Here is a 20,691-nt window from a genome sequence, read left to right as displayed (position 1 = left end):
ATTTTATCAACAAAGAGAAAAGAATGGAAGAGACCGAGCTGGAGGGAAAGCTGAAACAGAAAGACAATAACATAATCAGGAGGATGGAGGGAACAAAAGGTGCAAAGAAATAAAATTGATTGCACAGAATATCGGAAGACATTTATGACTAAACATCATGAAGCAAGACGACGAGTTTATCATCCATCCACTGATGATGAGGAGTAGAGACAATGATTACACGTCACAGGATACATCTGGTTTCTGACACAAAAGAAACTTTTTATAGGCAGAACGGCAGAAACACAAGACTTGCATAGAGACCTTTTTTCGAATTCCCCTCTGCATAGACAATGAACACTGCAGCAGTGGATCAAGTAGTATCTGACAAAGATGAGTGGTCGAGACATAATAAAACCAAAGTTCTGCTCAGAGAAGTCCAGGCACAGTGTTGTAAAAGGGGAGCACAGCTGAAATACAGACTTATTCTGTAAAATGGATATGTATTTCAAAGTGCTTTGGAGGTAAAGATGTGAAATGAATAGTTTAAATTTATTTGTGTTTGTTTTTATGAGTTAATGATCCATAGTCAGTGTATTACCTACAGGAACGGAGAAACAGCGCAGAAGTTAATCAATGTACCGCTGTGGACGGGTGCTAAAAATAGAAAAAATCAAAAATCAAAATTAGAATAAGTGTACACTATTTTTCTAATATTTTTACTGCTTTACCTTGCCGTCAGACAACCTTTTCTGACAAGGAACTGAGTCTGTTATCTATGCTCTCTTCAAAACCACCAGACTTCATTGACAAATACAGTAAATTTTGCCTTGCTGAACACAAGAGTTGCTCTTCTAACCCTGCCTCGATAGATAATGGTCTCAGTCTCCCCCACGTAAACAGAGCTGTCTTACAAGACAAAAAGTGGTGAAAAAAACTCTAAATACTATATAGCCTACACTCAAATAATATGGATGTTTTAGGTGTCTAAAATATGTTTAGCTGCTGTTCCCAACCACAGCAGTACATTGCTTAGCTTCCCTGTCAATCTTCCCGTGTCTTCTCCAAACTGGAGACGTGCAGACACTGTATATCTTCCTCATACAACCTGAGGTAGAACTACTGTGACTGTGCTTAAAAAACAGCTTTCAACGACTTCAGGTGATGCTTTTTAAGACAATCATATTTCTTCATCTTCCAGTTTATCAGATGTGCAGTAAAATACATCTCTTTTTGTTTCTTTCAACCCGTTTAGGGAATGATATCAAAGCGTGTTGCTCTCCTTGAACATGAGAGGTAATGCCTCAAAAACATTTTAAAATGGGAATATTAAAAAGATACTATGCAGGAATCATCTCCAACGGTGAGCATTACATTCAAACTTGGCCCCTCCTTCTGGGCTCAATGACAGTGACTCCAGATTGACTCTTTTTTTCAGTGCTGTGGCTGCTATTTTTGTAGCTTTGTGCCCAAAGTAAAGAGAAAATACAGGCTGGAGGTAGCATACCTGCAGATACAGACACCACCACACACTTCTAGTGGGTCCTGCATAGTATATCTTTAAGAAGCCGTCAATTTTTGCAGAATACTGAAACATTCAGAAAGTCTATTTTCAGCAGAACTCCCCTTTAAAATATGCACCCAAAAGTGCATAATTGAGACAGTTTCACCGCATGCCAGGGAATTAAGTGTTTGTGCCGCTGACAAAATACCAACACTTTTATGATATATTACACTGCCCATATGAGATGCAACAGATAAAACAAGATTCAGTCAGAGGCTGCAAATTCACGACCACATAATATGTACGTTGAAAATCTGTCTGGCACGTTATGAACATACTGAGTAGATAAATGAGAAGAGTACAGAGTCTGTGGATAATCCAGTACGAGGTTATTGATAGTAAGGGCCAGTTGTACGTTCACTGTGGTTTAAAGCTGAACAGGAGGTTTTGGTTGCAGTGAGCACCATGGAGTTATACATTCAGCACTGCACCAACAACAGATACAGGTCACTGCACAGCTTTTATCATACAGTGGGTTTGGTTGTAGTTGCATATATTGCTTAAGATGCATAACTGAATTTTTTGACCTGTAAAACGTGGCAACAGGTGAAGGAAAACATTCATTTTAACTTTTGGGTCACAGTCTGAATCTGTCAGAGTGATAAAGGAACCAAACTGGACCGGCTGCAGCTGAGAGTTCAAGTTTTGCCTACTGTGAAATATTCTTGCAATTTGGAGTAAATGTAGTGAATCAAAGACTGCACTTTGGATTTAATAGCGATCTTAGAATAAGCACAGCGCTGCTTATATTAGGCATTAATTTTATGAAATACTGTCATCTCTTTACAGACTAATGGCCACTTCAAGGATTTACAGGTTCAGCAGGACTAAAGTTGAAACTCAAGATGTCACATTCAATTGCTTTTGAAGCTGGTGAATAAAAAAGTCCACTTCAACTCCATCAGCTGCGAAATATGAACTTGTTTTAGTTAAAAAGTGCTTTCAGGGAAGGAAAATACTTCTGTCTTGATAATGCTAGAGAAACCTCAGAAGGTTTCTCATTAAACGGGACAAACTTGCACGTCATCTCGCGGTAGAACTGGGGCAGGTTTGTGCCATTATTCAACCAGTAATACTGTATTTTTAACTACAGTCCAGTTAACACCTGTTCATGGCTTTCTGGTTGCCCTGCTTCAGTCTCAACATACCATTTGTTGGTAATTTAATTTACTGTCCACCCAAAACATTTAAATTCTTGACATCTCTGTAATTTCCCGGGGATGAAAAACATTCTTTTGTATTTCAAAGTAAAATGCAGAGCCACCAGCAGCGGTGAATTTGTGTTTGTTGTTACAGCTTCAGAGCATTTCAGGGCTGGCAGTGAAGCCATTTCAATGTACATTTATAAAATGTACCACTTTGAAAACACTGGCACAGTAGCTGAAGGCATAGAGGAGGAACAATGAGATTTGATATGTGACATTATTTTGTGTACAGAAGTGGAAATTGCACACATCCCTCTGTAACTACACGGCCGAGAAAATGTCTTTTCTTAAACATAAACACTGAAATATACATTTAAAGCATAACATACACAAATGCACAAAGAGCACATTGCTTTCCTTTTCTGACCAGGGCTCCTGGTTGCTCCTGAATGACATCACAGTAAGGCGAGCAGCTGGTCTGAGAGGTTATTTCCATCGTTTTCACTGTGGCTGTTCTTAAAGTTGTGCGCCAGTCTTCGGGGGAGAAAGACTGGTTGCACGGTGGAGGAGGGGGGCGGGAACTTCAGTTTAACTGCTCGACAGTCGATGGTAAAAGTAGATGTAGCCCAAGTCTTTTGGAGGCCTTTCTGACAAACACACTTTGTGGTCGTTGTAGATCACCCACCTGCAGGAAGAGAGAATATTTTCTGTGAGTGTGAAATGCTTTCAAAGTGTCACTTCTTTCAAATCTGACTGCTATGAGAACAGACGAAATAGGTCAATTTATTTTTTTGATTCAGTCTAAAAAAAAAAAAAAAAAAAACTGTCCCTGTGATTTTGAATAATTCATTTTCAGACTTCTGGTGGCAAAAGATTAATAAAAAAACTGATAATAATTTAATTTCTTTAGAAAATGCATTTCCTGAAATGGAAACACATTAAGATGATTAAAAACAGACACATTTGTGAGTGACAGGGAAGTCCATCACACTGATGAACAATATGCCGTCAGTTTTGGACCACAATGAACTGAGTGAATAAAAAATAAGGAAACTGTAGTTATGTCATGCCACGGCCTCCACTGAGTCCATTCAGTTATGTATTTTATTTTTCTGCTGTACATTCCTACCACATACCATCTCATTTAGTCTGTGTCAATCTAGATATATTTTTCATTACTCCCATAATTAGTTGTGGGTCTGTGTATCATTGTATAAGTGAGTTTTATAATATGTTAAAATCTGTGCATATGGCTCACTAACTCTACCAGCAAATGGTGTTTCCAACACATTACTTCTTATCTATGATTTTTATTTCACTTCTTGTTATTATCACTTTCTCTCCTGTTGTTACAGGTTGTGTGTTGCCCTGCTCTGTAACCTTTGAACAATTTAATAGCAAAACATTAGCAAAACCGTGTGCAACTCACCTTCCCTCCTTTTTGATGTGACAAACATAATGTCCAGACATTGTGGATGCTCCCATGTGACTGATGAATGCAAAGAGCTCATAACCTGAAAAAAGGAACATCAAGTCACATATGGTGATGAGATAACAAAGCAGTGTTTCACGCATACTAAATGTCTTATACTAAAACCATCTGTTACACAACCTGTCAGCGGGTGGGCTTTACTCGAGTATTTATATTTTATGGAACTATTTTATATACTTCTACTCCACTACAGTTAGAGAAAAATATTGTACTTTTTACCAGCTTCAGTTACTTTTCAGGTCGAGATTTAACATAAAAAACATGATCAATTTAAAGTGATTCAACATTTTTATTTTTTTTAATTAAACCTAATAACAATATATTATGTTTACATAAATACACCATTACAAATAAGCTAATAAGATATTTAGAATATATAAAACAATCTGAGTGGGTCCATTCTGCATAACGAGTACTTTTACTTTTGATACTTTAAGCACTTTTTAAAGCTGATACTTTTGTACTTTTACTGAAGTAAGTTTTGAATTCAGGATTTTTTATTTTTGTAGTGGTGTAATAAGTAATTTAGTAGTTTTACTTAAGTAAGGGATCTGAATACTTTTCCATCACTGGTTATAAGACTCTGTCTCTGTTTGCCCAGTTGAAATCCAAATGAACCAACCACAGGATTTAATTGTAGCAGTTATGTTATTTTAACATGATTTCCAAAGACTTGATTATTAATAAATGTGTTCAGAACATGATCTCATAATTGATCTGAATAAGGGCTGATATGACCTATTTATGCCAATCGTTTAATTACTTCAGCGCAGGTATTTTCCCTGATTAATAAGGCAAAGCTTGTTAAAACTGCTGTGCTTGTATTCCAATCTGTGTACTTTGTCAGTTCATTAAGTTCATTAGAAAGTGTTTAAGAGTGATCCCACCGCAATAAGCCAAAATTATTACTTTCTCTACCTGTGTTTATGCATGTGGTCGAATTGAAGTCTAGAAATACGAAATGTTTATAATCAGTTATTTCTTTGTGAGAACATAAATATCATGAGCATTGATGTGTTTCATAAACTTCTGTCAGTCACCAGAGTTTGATTCTTCTTCACAACTAGTAATGCAACAATGCTACATTTCTTTCTCCTCGCTCTGGACCCAGTGAACCCAACTACATGTGAAACCACCCTGAGATAAAAAGGCAGTTGCTGATGGCAATGCCTTTATGTTACAGATCAATCACAGCATAAAAAAAGAGATCAAAAAGATGAATCATACAGATATATTTATAAATAATTAAATATTAGTTTTCACAGATTTTACGAAAGAAAAATAACTTTTTGTTTTAATGTTTCTTAAGTCTGTGTATGTATTGTTTGTTTTGTTTAGAGCACTAGAGAGTTATCCATAATGAGCAGAGGGCAGACGGGCCAGAATGTGACTCTCTGAATAGTGAAGAAAATGAATTCAAAGTGATGAAAAGCCGAACATCAACACAGATTTGATCATTTTTACACATATTTTGAGTGGTAGTAATATGTAAATATGCAGTTGCTTTATTACATTGTACATGTTTCTTTGTGAGGCATATTCAGATCTCCTGAATCATGTTTTTGTGCCAACGGTTGGTGCAGCAGAGCAGGTCAGTGCCCGGCAGCACCACAGAACTCTGTGTACGAGCGCCAGACATTAATTAGAGCTGAAAGTAAACTGGCCTTTCAAAGCACAAAATGTGCAGGTGAAATTAAAAATCAGGAGGTAGAAAACACCCTCTGATATGATATTCTGGACTCTGACCCCATTTTAATTTAATCGTAATGCAGATTGAAAATGAATACATCAATATGCTGTAAAACTTCTACTGGATCTCTTTGCCTCCACCTTTTTTTGCAGCTGACAAAGAAAGGTTTCTAAAGTCAACCTCTCATGACTAGATGTATCTTTAGATAAGGATCAATAACAAATAAACGGCAAATCGAGTCATGCTAATTCACTCACGTCCCGGTCCGTCTTTGACCCTTGGGCCCGACGTGTCTCTGTCTGGAGACAGCGTGGAGTCGCTGTGTGAGTTGGCGTTGGAGAAAGCGTTGTCGTTGGGCTCCGTGTCGGCCATGTCTGAAAGGGCGTCACTCTCCTCCTCCTCCGGGTGGGTGAAGATCCAGTCGAGTGCTCTTTCAAGGTTATTGTTCTAAAAGAAAGTTTAATTTGCAATTTAATTTCACTTCAAAATCTTAATAAAAGGCTGAATAAACTAAACCTGAATAAAATGAGCAAGTTAGCCTTATTTTCCCCCTATTAAATCATCTCACTTTATGAATAAAATTTGTCAGCAAGCGAGAAAGCAAATTGTTTCTTGAATCAGTGAAACTTTTGTTGATGAAAGTCACTAAATATGGATTGAAGCTGAATATTTCATTTGATAAAAACATGTTATTGGACATTTTTGTAATATTGTATTGTAAAACAATCCCATGCAACCACCACTGGAATCTAATTCTACAAATAGTGTAATACTAATATTTACTTCAGGGATGCAACCTTTATCTGCATTTGTGCAGAAATACTGGATTTGAACAGAAGACATGGAAAAGAAAAAAGGAAAAGAAAGGATTGAATTTGAATGCTGAATTAGAATTCCAATGTCATATAAATATAAAGCTTTGAAACTTTGGGTAGAACTTCTAACCTCTAATTTGCCATTAATGAATGTGAGTAAATTATTTTTAGCTGGTTCAGTAAACCTTTACATGTGTTATTTTGAACATGTACTGTAGCCTTTACAGGGTAAATCCAGTGCTGCACAGACACTGATGATTAATACGTTTATGACTGAAGCAGCAGTTTCCTTTAAAAAGTTCTCGTTATAACGGGAAACCCTGGCACATGGGAGACATATGGGCTGCAGATATGATGCATAATAGGACAAAATCTGGGCTGAGGATAACAAATGTTCATATTCTATCTTGTTTTCTCTTATTCCCCTGCTGTTGTATCTCATAGTAGCTCCAAAACAGGCAACTCGGAACATAAGCAATCATTTATTTGGGAGGTGGCAGGTATCCATCTGTGCTAAATCCCCCCTGAGGATGTTTGCTTTTAATCCAAAATAGAGGTGTGATTCCTGGAGAATGTCTGTCTTGATTGGCAAATGAAGCTGCCTGCTTTTTTCTGTCTCTCCCAGCCAAGTCACTAAGGTTTAAAAAAAAAAAAGTTCCTCCTCCTTATTTCGGACTAAGAATAAACGGGGCCGTGAGACCCCTGTCTGCTTCACACCTCCACTCCCCTCATGAGGAATATGTGTTCACTTCAACAACATCATGGATGGCAGGGAGTTTGGTGGTATTGGGGATGATAAACAAGGCAGCCTGGTGTCTATTCCTGTGCCTTAATAATAGTCTGCTGTGCTATTTTTTGCTGAGGGGGCAGTTAGAAATATGAACCAGGAAACGTGAGAATCGGGGGCCATTTCAAACCAGGGCAGATAATGAATTTGCAGCAGCTGCATTCCCTTTTTATTCACAGCAAAACAAAATCAATACGGTGCGTTTAAAATTCATTTGTAAGAGTGATGATAAAACGGCTGGACGTGTCTATGAGGCAGATCCTGTAGCTTCCATATGCTGCTGGGACCATTTGTAAACACCATGTAGAGCAGGCATCTTTAATCACTCTGACATGTAAGACCTATTAAATTTGCAGTTTGGAAAGTAAACAAGTAGGCCAGCCAAGCCCATTTATGAGTGACAGAGCTAAGTGTTGGTATCTCGTCCTCTCTTTGCCCTCTTTTCAAACAATGCCTCACTTCATGCCAACCTCTTCTTTTCTCATGAACTGGTGATACTTTTGTTTCCACTGACCACGACTGTCTTCCTGTTTCTGTGGTGTCAGCCAGTCGCTGCTGAGGTGTTTTTGCACTTGTCACACTGAGTGGGTGGTTCTTTGTCTTTCTCTTGACTGTTTTTTTCCTTTCATTAACTCTTCATTTTCTCCGTGAGTCACAGACTAAAGAATGAGCACCACCTACAGAAGTCTGAATCTCTGCAAGTGGAGCAGTTTTCTTTTTTCGGGTCAGTCATGGTGACCAACACTGCAAAAACAAGCTACTCTTTTTTCATTAACCGTGTTTCCATTTAAGTTGAAGGAGAATTATGGACGTTTCCATCAACTAAAGGGAATAAACAAAGCTGCATGAACGTACTTTGGTCAGAAGATGGCAGTGTAATGTGTTGCTGTAGGCTAATCTGTCAGTAAACAGTACAAGAAGCAGAGAGAGAGAAAACATCAACGAAAAAGAGGTTGCTAATCAGACAACTTTGGCCACCCACGAGAGAAAATGTAGAGAAGTCTCTAGGAATTAGATTAAATTGGGCAACTTCTAAATGTCCTTTAATGTCAGCTCGTCTTGACCGGCAGAGCAGAAACAGCTGATCATTCATGCAAGTTTAATGTTCGCTACATCAGAACCCCATTTAGTGCTTTAACTAGTTTTCCAAAATGACGAAAAAAACACCTAAAGCAAGTGTAAAAACTTTTTTTAAAGCGTTTTTTATGCACATATTTGAAAGTTTTATCGAATTTTGGTGTTTCATCAAGCTTTTCTCATGCAAATCTCCAAAATATGCAAAGAAATTAGTGATGAAAACATGACATGACAATACATTCATTCTTTATCCTTAATCGCTTATCCACACCCGGGTTGTGGGGGGCTGGAGTCGATCCCAGCTGGGACCCATTGGGTGAGAGGTGGAGTACACCCTGGATAGATCGCCAGACTATCACAGGGTTGACACATAGAAACAGACAATCACACTCTCATTCACTCCTACGGGCAATTTAGAGTCACCAATTAAACCTAAGTGCATGTTTTTGGACTGTGGGAGGAAGTCGGAGTACCCAGAAAGAACCCACGCTGACATGGGGGAGAACATACACAACGGCCGGAGTCGAACCGGCGACCCTTTTGCTGTGAGGCAAGAGTGCTAACCACTACAGCCCTGTTACAGCAGCAGATCATTTCAGGAGAAGACATATTAGACCTGAGGTGAAGAAATGTAGAAACTGAGGTGGGTAAACAATAAACAAACATTGAGGATTAAGACTCATTTGAATTCACTGGCAGAAAAAAAGGTGCCTGGAAAAGAAGTCTTGGTGCCAGCTAGTGGGGGTAGAAAAAGTTATTTATTATTATTACACAAAGCGGAAATATGAGTGGGCAGAAGACTGACCGTGGCTTTGAGTGCCTGGATGCTGTGAGCGCGGGGGAAGCCCATTGAAGTGAGGATGGCGATACTCTCCTCAGGGGGCGAGTTGGCCAGCGGGGTGGCACCCATGGGGGTGTCGCTGGTGGAGGGACCAGGATCCAACATGGAGGGCAGAGTGAGAGGCTCTGCAAAGTCTGAGAGAAGAGAGAAATAATAATAATGAAATGCTGGAGCTCTCCATTTATTTTTAACCTAATCTATGAATATATTTGTGTTGGAGGTCAAAGTTTGCAGATTCTAGACATTGATTTGCTGTTTTCTTGCAGCAATAAAAGTTAATATTTGAACACTGACGGCTGGATTTGCGTAAATGGATTGGATGGGACCATTAATTGTGTATCACTTGCTACCACCATCTGTCTCAAGGCCTGATTCATAAAAGATATCGTGCTAATTATATTACATTGCAAACACACCGATAAAGTTTTGCAGCTGACTATAAAATACAGGAGGCAAAACATCAGCGGAGAGAAAATGAATAATTACATTTCGAGATGGCGAGCTGACCGAAGCTGCGGGGGCATTTCTCAAAACTTCAGCCACTAAACGTGACAGAGAGAAAACATTTTTGGCATTTAATGTCTGAAAACACCAACAGCGCTGACAAGGAGCACCACCTTCCAGGGTTTTCTGTACAACAACTCTCTGCTACTAATTTCACTGTAACTGTGAGCAACTATTAGTGCTGATCTTTATGAATAGGACTGTTTTTGCAATGAGGCTTATTTGCATAGAAAACAGCCAATTTTGCACCAAATGTGTGAACATTACCATATTTTAATATCTGCAAACAGCACGGGAGCACATAGACACCAGTTAGCCATGCAGTTCACCCTTTGAAGGTGCTTTTGAGAATTAAACAGTTTGTTTTTGTCTTATTTGTGTGGGTTTAGCAGCTGCAAAAGCCATCAATCAATTTGTGAAATTGCCTGAGAGAGATTAGAAGTGCAGTTTCATAAGAAAATTGTTGCATTGGGGTTTTATTTTCAACATTAAGATTTTTGGAGAGTTCATAAATCAACATTTCCTGGTGATTTTTTTGTCACAAAACCTTTGTAAAGGTGATTGTATTACTGCTGTTCAGAAGAATGCATACAGGAGGAACACTGCATGAATTTCAGGAAACTTTCCCTACATTTGAACACTGAAAAACAATCGGTAAACATCTATAGCCTCTGAATAAAATTAATTTAATAATACATTTCCAAGTGAACTTTGATGCTTTGTGCATTTTTCAACAGATTCAAATGAAAGAGAAGAGACCCTCTACCCGGGAACAAGGACACTCCTGCTGTAATTAGTCAACTGTTGGTCATAAACACAGCTTTCATTACCGTCTTTGCCATAAATGAAAATGCGTACCACTTATCCGCCACTCCTGTCTCTATCTCAGCCTCCTTGTCTCGTGTCCTTTCGATTACCCATAATACGGATGTTTCTATGCGACAGGAAGGCGGCTGTATTGTTGCCAGAGAATTGAAGACATAACTGAACAGCTCATGTTTGCACGGTAACTTAAATAATAGTTAACTGGTTATTATCTAACTTCAACACAAACTTTGACTCTAGATTTTGTTAACACTTCTTTGAACTCCCCGTTTAATAAGGCTTAATTCCAGTTTTTACTAGATTAACAAAGAAATAATTTCAATACAATAATCAAGTCGCACAGTGCTTTGGAAATGCACCTCTCAGAAGAAGGTGCCATTAGTTTACCTTTGTATTGCAACATTTGAAAAAGAAATGCATCTCAAAATGATTAAAGGAAAAGTTTAGCAGTAAGAAAAAAACGCTTGTAGTGACGTTAGTGGGAGAGTGATGCGACCAAACAAAATGAGTAGGAGGAAGAAGAAGTAACCCTTGTGCAGCAGGCAGGGACGAACTGCTTTACTGACGTTACTGAGCCTGGATGCAGCCCATTCTGCAGATGCATTAGGCCCATTTAAAAACTAACATGCAGGGGGCTGCTCTAATTTCTCTCCACTGTAGAGGCCCTTTACAGCCAACCAGGGAAATAAAAGTGACACGAGTCAACGCCTCAGGGGAGCATCTCTTCTGCTGAGAGCCTCTACAAGAGACAAAGTCAGCTCCGACAAAGTTTTCGGCGATGATCTCACACAAACACACATGCAGCGATAAACACCTGCAGTACACAAAGGGATGCAGAGTCTGCATGATGATGCAAAAACAACTTAACTTGTAATGGAAGAACTGGAAATGTGACAGTCCTCTCGCTTTGAATTACCTTTGTGCTTAAAAAGGTCCCATACAAATAAACTGACCTTGGCTTCTGTACACTTGCTGCAGAAATGTTTTTGGCAGGTTTGCATAGGTGCAGAAAAAAGCACAACACGAGCGTCACATGTGAGCTCACTGGCTTTCCGAACAAGTCAAATTCTTAGCCGGCTATTGTGTCGCCTTTTGAAGAAGCCTCTCCATCTCTTTACTTTGTAGTGTCCATATCTCACCTCCTGAAGTCTGTGGACTCAGCTTATTGAAACCGTGTCAGAAATGTGTCTCTTTCAGTGCAGCTGCCGTTCTGATTATGTGTCACCAGTATTTTTGGGCTACGGTTTCCTCTTTAACCCTCAACACACACTTAACACCTCGCTGCCATGCCCTATTTCTTGTCATCACTATTTTATCTCGCCTATTTTTGATGATTAGACCCTTACCTTGAATTTGGACATTCTGTTTCATAAGAAATATATATTTTTGGACTTCTAGACTTTTATGAAAGCAGAGAGGAACTATATTTTTCAGCTTTCAATTGAAAACTTTCACTGCAATGTTTCAGATTTCAGCTGAGAACAGCTACTTCTTTAAGCTCAGGGGCCGGTTACACCAAGCATCTTAAGTTTTAAGTATGACACTGAAGGTTTAGTATCATGGTATCATTTGCTTGTCTGTTGGGCTAATCTTATCCTTTCACCAAACTGGCGGGAAGAGGGAAAAAACACACTTCTAGAAGAATTCAGTGAAAGAAAGAACATGTTAAGAAGTAAATTTGATCCAAAAAACAGCAACCACCAAGCAACGAATGTGGGACGAAAATCTAACCAAAAATGAATTAAAAGAAGTCGAGTTCCACAGTCTATCCAAGAAAAAAAATATGACGATTTGTCTGTTCTGGCCAAAAAAGAAATAGCTTCCAACAAAAGAGGTAAAAAAACATTTTACTAAAGTTAACTTTAGGTTAGAGTTACTAGCTGAAAGTGAAATAAATCTCTGTAGGCTACAATAGTCCTTCATAGCAAACATGATATCCTTACGTGACTATTTTTTATGGTTTATTATAACAGTAGGGTTTATTGAAGCCTAGAGATAAAACAGACTGCAGAGACTGCAATGGTTATCACCGCTAGCTAACGTAACATGAAGCTCCTTCTCGTTAAAGAAGGTAATGTTAAACTAATGTACCATAGGAAAACATAAAAATGAACATAAACATAACATAAACACAGCCCTGTTGTGGGTAAGCGGGAGTCAGATGTTTTTTTTCCCTTACTTTGTTTTTTAAGCTCCTTTTTTAAGCAACAGTTTAACACAACTTTAGCAATTCCTTAAGTATAAGACAAGATTAGGAGAAAAAGGAGAAGACTTGTGGAGGTTTTGTGTATTTTAAGGAATCCTTAACTCTGATTTAAAGGAAAAAATTAACTTAAAGTGCTTTGTGCAGCCTGGCAGACCTTCTGAATCATGCCTACAGTTGGCTCTAAACTGCAGAGATCGTCTTCATCATATTCAGTAAACACATTTACCTTAAACTTTTAAGAAATTGCGCTCACTTTTCATGTTTTTTTATTCATGCTCCATTTGATTGCAGCGTTGTTCCCTTACCAGGCTCCTCCATGTGGGCTATGATCCAGTTGAAGGCCATCTCGGGGCCCATGTTGCCTGTGTAGTAGACCGCCTTCCTACAGGCCTCCAGCGGGAAGCCCATCTCTGCCAGTTGCATTACTGCCGCCTCGTCTATTTCTGGAGCTGGGGACAAGACAAACCCGACATCAATAACTAAAACATAGCAGATGCTGATTCAACACCGCTGGTAATCGGTTCAAGTTTAAACAACCAAACAGATCTGCGGTGGCTCGCTCTTTGGGCCTCATTAAACACAGAGACCAGAGGAGAATCAGCCCTGGGGACGCTGCGTTATTGAGGGATGATTTATCAAGGAGAGAAATGAATCGGGCTGAAAAAAGCAGAGCCACGTGGAAAAGAAAAGTTTGTTTGAAAGTTTAGAGCAGCTGCAACACACGCTCGTGGTTTAGCTGACATAACATTCATCACCATTGCCATGTCCCACATCTCTAAAAAGTTAAATATCAATAAACTAGTACTGTGAAAGAAATGAAATACTCACAGTCTATGGAGCCCATGGAGTTATCTGAAAGAGAAGAGGAAACATATTACAGCTGAAGCCACACAATGAGATCACACACTGTCACAGATTTTATGTCTTATCTAGGGCTGGGCGATATGGACCAAAAGTCATATCCCGATATATTTAGGCTGGATATTGATATATACAATATAAACTACGCACAAAAAGTAAGGCAATTTGTGTTTGGTAGATTATTTTGTTATTGTAACAATGCTTTTTGGCAATAAATCTTATACCGTTGGAAAGCCTGAAGTCTCCTCTTTTAAAAGGTACCACATTTGTAAGGAACATGCATTTGTGGGATAAGCAGCAGAGCTGAGTATGTAGGCTGTGCCCACAAATTGCCTTACTTTTTGTGTGTAGTTAATATCCCGATATTTTTATCATAAAGTGAGAGCAAATGTTCAGTCAAAGCCAAATATGGCATGCCATAATTAGTTTTATTGAAACCGTATATTTAAGTGAACATAAATACTGTATAACAACAGGAGCACCTTTTTTTTTTTTTTTTTTTAAATCAAAGCTCCATAAAGTGCACATTAAATAAAAAATATATTAAATAAAAATAGCCTATGAAATAAAATAGGCCAATCTTTTTCTGAAATAAATATATTTATTTGAGAAAAGAATAACGAACATTACAAAATAATTAATATGAAAGCCCTAGTAAGAGCAGCATTTATAGATAAAGAAAGAACAACATTTGAACTACATCGATATATGCGATATGGTCTAATTCCATATCACATTTAAACATATATTGATATATCTTTTATATCAATATATCGCCCAACCCTAGTTTTTTTTTAATTTATTTTTCATATGGATGTTAATCAATTTACAGTCAACATCAATTAAAGCTAGACAGAATCCTCCAAAATGTTGGTTGTTACTCTGGGGCAAATCATTATCTGCTGGTTCTCCACAAACACCCCATACTAACTCACCATCGCTCAATAAAATACACACTCAGGAGTTTTGCTGCGTCAGCCTCATTTAGTCTGGTAAACTTAAACCTTTCAAATGGACCACATTGGTGTCTGAATGACCTATGGGGACAATTGTTTAAACTGGTCAGGTATTGATGGCAGCTTTGAAACTGGCTGCAAAGTAATCATTCAGGGAAATTGTGCACAGTTAATATACGTCCAGTAAAAGTGCTTGTTTTGCCCCTCACAGGCTCAGACTGCCATTATAATTGTCTGACAACATCATGGAAAGGACCGTACAGAGCCTGATCCTGTCTGTTAGTTAAATTGTCTCACTCAAGGAGGAGTCTCGTCCTTAAGCCAGTGCCTCATTTATTTGTTTAAATTTTCACCTTTAGCTGTTATTTTAGCAATGTACAATAGTTCTCACCTATTTATTGATCTATGCCTCTTACTTTTGGCTCCATTTTAACACTGATTTTTATTGTTTCTATCTATCTTTCTTAAATCTTGTGCGACCTCTTCCACATTGTTAAAAATCAGCTCAATATTTAGCCATGACATTGAAAATATTTTAGAACACTAAGCTATGATTTCTGTACTCTCAACACAACAAACTCTTCCTGGAACTCCTCTCTCAAACTCTCTCAATCACATTTCCACTGTTATCTTCTCGCAACAAGTCACCTCAACTCAACTCAACTTTTTTGTAAAGCACTTTAAAAACGACCACAGCCGCAACAAAGTGCTGTACATAAACAAGCAAAACAAGAACAATAAAATAAATAAAACAGGAATAAACACTAAAATAAAGTTTCATTGCTTTTTGAAAAAAAAAAAAAAAAATCAAAAAACAATAAATAAAAACAAATCATAAAGCACTAAAACAAGAGCAGAGTCTCATGCATGCTTGAAAGCCAAGGAATAAAAATTGGTTTTAAGATGAGTTTTAAAAATGGACAGTGAGGAGGCTTGTCTGATGTGCAAAGGCAGCTCATTCCACAACTTGGGGGCTGCAACAGAGAAAGCTCCGTCCCCTCTGAGCTTCTGTTTTGACGTTTTGAGCGTAAGGGTGGAGGAGCTCAGAGAGGTAAAGTGGGGCGAGACCATTTAAAGATCTAAAAACAAATAAAAGAATCTTAAAATGGACTCTAAAATGCACAGGCAGCCAGAGGAGGGAGGCCAGGATGGGAGTTATGTGCTCCCTCTTATGAACTTTTCAGGTATATTGTGATTGACTTTGCCTGTAAATGTACGATATCTTGAGAATGTGATTTTCTTCTGTATATTCTGTGTTGTTTCTTGTGGACCCCAAGAAGACTAGCTGGTTACTAAGGTACCAGCTAATGGTGATCCTTAATAAATGAACAAATAAATAAACTCCAGTTAAGAGGTGAGCAGCCTCGTTCTGCACTAACTGGAGCCATGTGAGGGAGGACTGGCTGACTCCACAGTACAACGAGTTACAGTAATCCAGCCGAGATTAAACAAAGGCATGGATTACTGTTTCACCTCTTGAGAGATTTCAGAACGAGACTTTTTCTTGAGTGAGACTTGGTTAGACACAATGACAAACAGACCAAATCAAGCAAAAGTTTCCTTCTCCATAAGGTCCATTCCTAATCTTGTCAGGCACGTATAATAACAATCAAACAAGCACATTTAGTGGACAAACATTGCTGATGGATGGTGCAAAATTGTATGAAGGATTTCATTGCATTCTGTTTTCCCCATTCGTCACTTTGACACAAAAAAAGGGAAAAACAGGGACCAAATAAGAAAATACTGAAGTTTTTCCCTGTTAATAAACATTGGATATTTCTGTTAAATAGTTACACTGTTACACAATTTTAATTTCAACATTTACCACTGTCTCATGATGTCACTTGTGGACACAGGGCCTGCTATTGTTGAGTTATATTAGGGATTTGTCTTTATGAAAAGGGTCGATTCAAGATGGGCTCAGACTAAGAAGTCAGACAAGAGTTTTGTCAGAGCCTTGTTCGTCACCACCTGCAGTGAGCGGATTGATCCGTCACAGCTGTTCACAAACAATGCAATAACAGCTTGAGCATTTCCTGCTTTTATCAAAACACAATAAAAAATACAGGCGGTCTCTTTCCCAATTCTTCTTTTACTTTTTGTACTCGTGTTTCTCACCAACACTTTACTTTTGAGAGTTTAACAAAATCAGCTGCAGTTTTACTTTTATTGTGTTGCTCAGAAATAATGTTATATAAATAGATCACTGTTCATATCACACACCCAGTGGGTTTTTGAAATTGAAAAATTAGTTTTCCAATTTAATGTTGAAGACAATCAGATTAGCAAAGAAACCAACACCAGAAATCAATATCTTTATGTTTTTTAATTGTTTGTTTTGAACAGAAAATGGAATCAGAAAAACCCCGGCTACATTTTTTCATCTTCCATTTTCTTAATGGCCTGGAATAATTGAGTGAATGGTTGATACGCAGACCAATGAGAAATAATGTGTTACAGGAAAACACATTTGTGTGGTGCTGCTGTGTGATCAATGGGAAGCACTGAAGCCTTCTGGAGACAGAAGGGTGACCAATGATTAATCAGTGCTGATGCCAGCTGGAGGATAATGGGCCAGTGGTTCATTTGCAACCAACAAAACCAACCATATAAAATGTGACATAAATAAATCGGAAAATGCATTGAAAACAGAGCACCATTTCCTCTGGCCTCTGTTCATTTCACAGTTTAAATACGTTTACACACGCCTACTTGTTTTAACCCCTCTGTCTATAAAAAATGAAGTTCTAAGAGACTCAAATTACTCTCAAACTTCAATATTTTCCTGCTTTGATTTCATGGTAGCCCTGTTGATAGCTGCATAGCCTACTGCTGTCACACGTAGATATGAGAGGTAGCGTCAGCTCGCAGAAAGGACACTTTAATGTGCGACTCTCTGAAGAGTTTTAAGTACTGCACTCCTCCAAAAAGCTAATTTCACGTGTTTGGAGGTCTGAGATAGCAGGTAGAGCACATAACGTTCAGCCCTGAAATATAAAGGTGTACTCAGGCAAACATGTTCAGACTTCAGTTTTGTCCTCTGAGCTTCTTGTCCTTAGAAGCAGCCAGCTAAATGAGTCTGTAAAGCTCTCAGAAAAAAGAAAAAACTCCTCCTGAGTGTCAATGTGTGAAGCACAGCAAATGCTGCTTGCTGATGTAACCGTGTGTTTGCACTGGACCCCTTTTTGTGTTTGTGTTTTTTGGAGACAGCACAGAACACTTTGTGCTTCACGCATGCTGAAATATTAAGGAGGACACTGATAACTCGATGTAGCTGAACTTTGCAAACAAAGGAAGCAAGGATAGAGGAAAGGGACTTAAAATCACAGAGGAGACAAAGAGACACACAGAAAGGAGCGAGGTTGGAGTTTGGGCTTTTAGGAAGAGAGACGAAAAAAGCTAAAAAAATAAAAAATCATGAGAAATTAAATGGTTATTCCTTTACATTTTAATTCATCATGGGTGTAGGCCCAAAACAATTATATTCTTCAAATGTGTAGCTTATATACGGCATTAAAAAACGTTTTGGTTTTTAACATTTCCGTCAACTAAAATGTGCATCACAGCTCACAAAACTCTACTGCGACAGCTATAAGTATAGGCACAGCCCTCTCAGATCTGGGCCTCACTGGTTCCATAATGGCTGAAGAAAAAGATATTTGGGGAGCCAATCGTCCGGACTCACCACAAATACGCGTATGTTCCATACTGTTGCACCTCTTCACTAAAGTGTCCCTGCGGCATCCCCTGCTTTCCAGGCGGTGTCTGTGGTGTATTGAGGTTCCATGACAAATACAAAACACTTTGTAACACATTTTCCTCATAAATCTGCGCCTTTTTTCCTCGCAAATCTCTCCCTTTTAATCTGGTAAATCTGCAACTTTTTTTCTCATAGATTTGCCACTTTAATGTAGTATATTTGGTATATTTGCAACTTTTTTCTCAAATTATTACCCCCCTCCCCCGGGTCCGTATTTTTTTTCTTTTTTCATACTTGGCCCTAATACGTCGTCGTAGTCTACAGCTCAGCACCTTAAACTCTAAATTTGACCAATTCATGTCTAGTTTTGAGTTTCCTTGTCTAGGCTAACCTTCAATCCCAAATCTCCTGAGATATTCCTTCTTCCAGCCTCTCATTTGCACTTGAGTCCTTGCTGCATTCGGACAAAATCCAAATAATAAATGCTTATTGTGACACAATCACAGAGGAGAAAAACAAAGGCAGAGGTTGTAGTCTTGGCTTTTAGGAAGAGAGGCAGACGAAAAAAGAAACAGTCTGATGCAACAAAGTTCCACCAAAAGTAACAAAAAGACCCTTTGTGCTCTTAAACACACTTGCTAGCTTGGAGCAGGTTACTCCCAGAGCCCAGGGCAGTGCATTACAGGAGGATCCTATAAAATCATTATAACTTATTAGGCTTAGCCACACTGAACACAACAAGTTTCAGTAATTGATTGAGCATGCCTTTCCTGTGGGACTCCACTCAATATGCCCTTAAGAGAAAACCTGGGTTGCTTTGAGCAGAACATCATATTAGAGACAATTTCACGGATCATTTGTCTCTGTCACAAAAATACCCTACACCTCCTGAAAAGGATGTTAGGTCAGAGCTTTGGAACAACACACATCTGAGGTAGTTCTCAAAGCAACACTATACTATGCTTTTTGGGACCAATCTGATATATACTGCCTCATATATTGAAGGTGTTTTAATATTCTGTACACTCATGTAGTAAATTAGAGTGAAGAAATATGTTTGGCTAGCTGAGTCAAAAAAAAAAAACAGTGCTCGGAGAAAACAATACCCTTTATAATTAATTAAGAGACTGCAAATTGAACATGAAGGGCCAAAAATGCCCCCAGTAGTTAAGAGCGATGTTTTCCTTTTTTTTTTTACACACGAATGCAAATATATTCCTGCAGGGCACTGCAGGTGAGTCATGGCAGCTTGTGACCAGGGGATCCTACTCTGTGAATTCTAGGTTAGAAAAATAGAGCACACTGTCTGATGTGAAAACAGCAGAATATACCTGAAGCAGCAGCAAATGTTTGGCTCAACATTTATTTTAAAATATCCAGTAGAAATGAACACAGAACACAGTGATTGGCATTTCACGTGTTGTGTGTAGAACTTCCACTAGTTAAAATACTGAGGGAATTCAGGTGGAAAGATTTATTCCACCTTCTTTTATTACAACTAACATAAAAAATAAGCAGAATGAACAGGAAGGCAATCCAGGCAATCCAGAAAATACAAAGAAATTAACAAAATAGGGAGGAAGTATTAAAAAGCCTTCATTCTAGTGGCTGAGTCATTAAACTCAAGGCTTTAAACAAAAGGTCCTGTGCCTTGATTACCTTCCTGTTTGTTAATTTCTTTCAAGTTTTCCAAGAGCACCCAACTCATTATTGATCTTTGGTTCAATTTACAGAGCAAACAGTTATCCAGCTTCCCATAAAAATAAACAATATGTACATGGTTGTAATTCTGGCAAAATGTGAGACCCAAATATGAGAGATAAACACGCCATTTACGAAAATACAAGCATTCTGGGACAGATTTATCAGATTCTTGAGAATATTTTATGCTACAAGATTCCCAGTGACTCCCAGAATGTGTACATGAGACATAATGCTAGAGGTGGACTTCTGTCTATCTAAATTCCTGATGCTTGCATGTAAAGGCCAGCACAAAGAGCTGGTTAAAATGAGACAGTGGCTGGACATTGTAGAGGAAAACTAGGACTAATTATCTCAGGAATCTGTTGCCATCAATGCGGTTTTGTTGTGGATTTTGTTGAATGTAATAGTTGTGTACCTCTGGTGTCTTCAGGCAGCACGATGGGAGGCATGAGGTCAGGCAGCTCCTCTTCACTCGCCTGCAGCCCAGTGGCCCGCAGCCGGTTCAGATCCAAAAAGTCTGGAACATCTATGGCCAAGTCTGT

General features: G+C 38.5%; 1 protein-coding gene across 3 annotated transcripts in view; it reads right to left on the bottom strand.

The window, feature by feature from the left end:
• Positions 1-64: 64 nt before the first annotated feature.
• usp13 (ubiquitin specific peptidase 13) overlaps positions 65-20,691 on the bottom strand; it is a 43,342-nt gene continuing 22,715 nt past the window's right edge. For all 3 annotated transcript variants that reach the window (XM_059340552.1, XM_059340553.1, XM_059340551.1), the window contains exons 15-21: positions 20,565-20,687; positions 13,754-13,777; positions 13,231-13,374; positions 9,355-9,524; positions 6,128-6,317; positions 4,118-4,202; positions 65-3,373 (exon numbers count right to left, since the gene is read on the bottom strand). In XM_059340552.1, coding sequence (XP_059196535.1) covers positions 3,277-3,373; positions 4,118-4,202; positions 6,128-6,317; positions 9,355-9,524; positions 13,231-13,374; positions 13,754-13,777; positions 20,565-20,687 — 833 coding nt within the window. In that variant the 3' untranslated portion in view covers positions 65-3,276. The remainder of the gene's footprint in view (positions 3,374-4,117; positions 4,203-6,127; positions 6,318-9,354; positions 9,525-13,230; positions 13,375-13,753; positions 13,778-20,564; positions 20,688-20,691) is intronic.

This window comes from Centropristis striata, chromosome 9 (assembly GCF_030273125.1).
Source record: "Centropristis striata isolate RG_2023a ecotype Rhode Island chromosome 9, C.striata_1.0, whole genome shotgun sequence".
NCBI classification, from domain to species: Eukaryota; Metazoa; Chordata; class Actinopteri; order Perciformes; family Serranidae; genus Centropristis; species Centropristis striata.
This window is presented reverse-complemented; position numbering and strand designations above follow the sequence as displayed.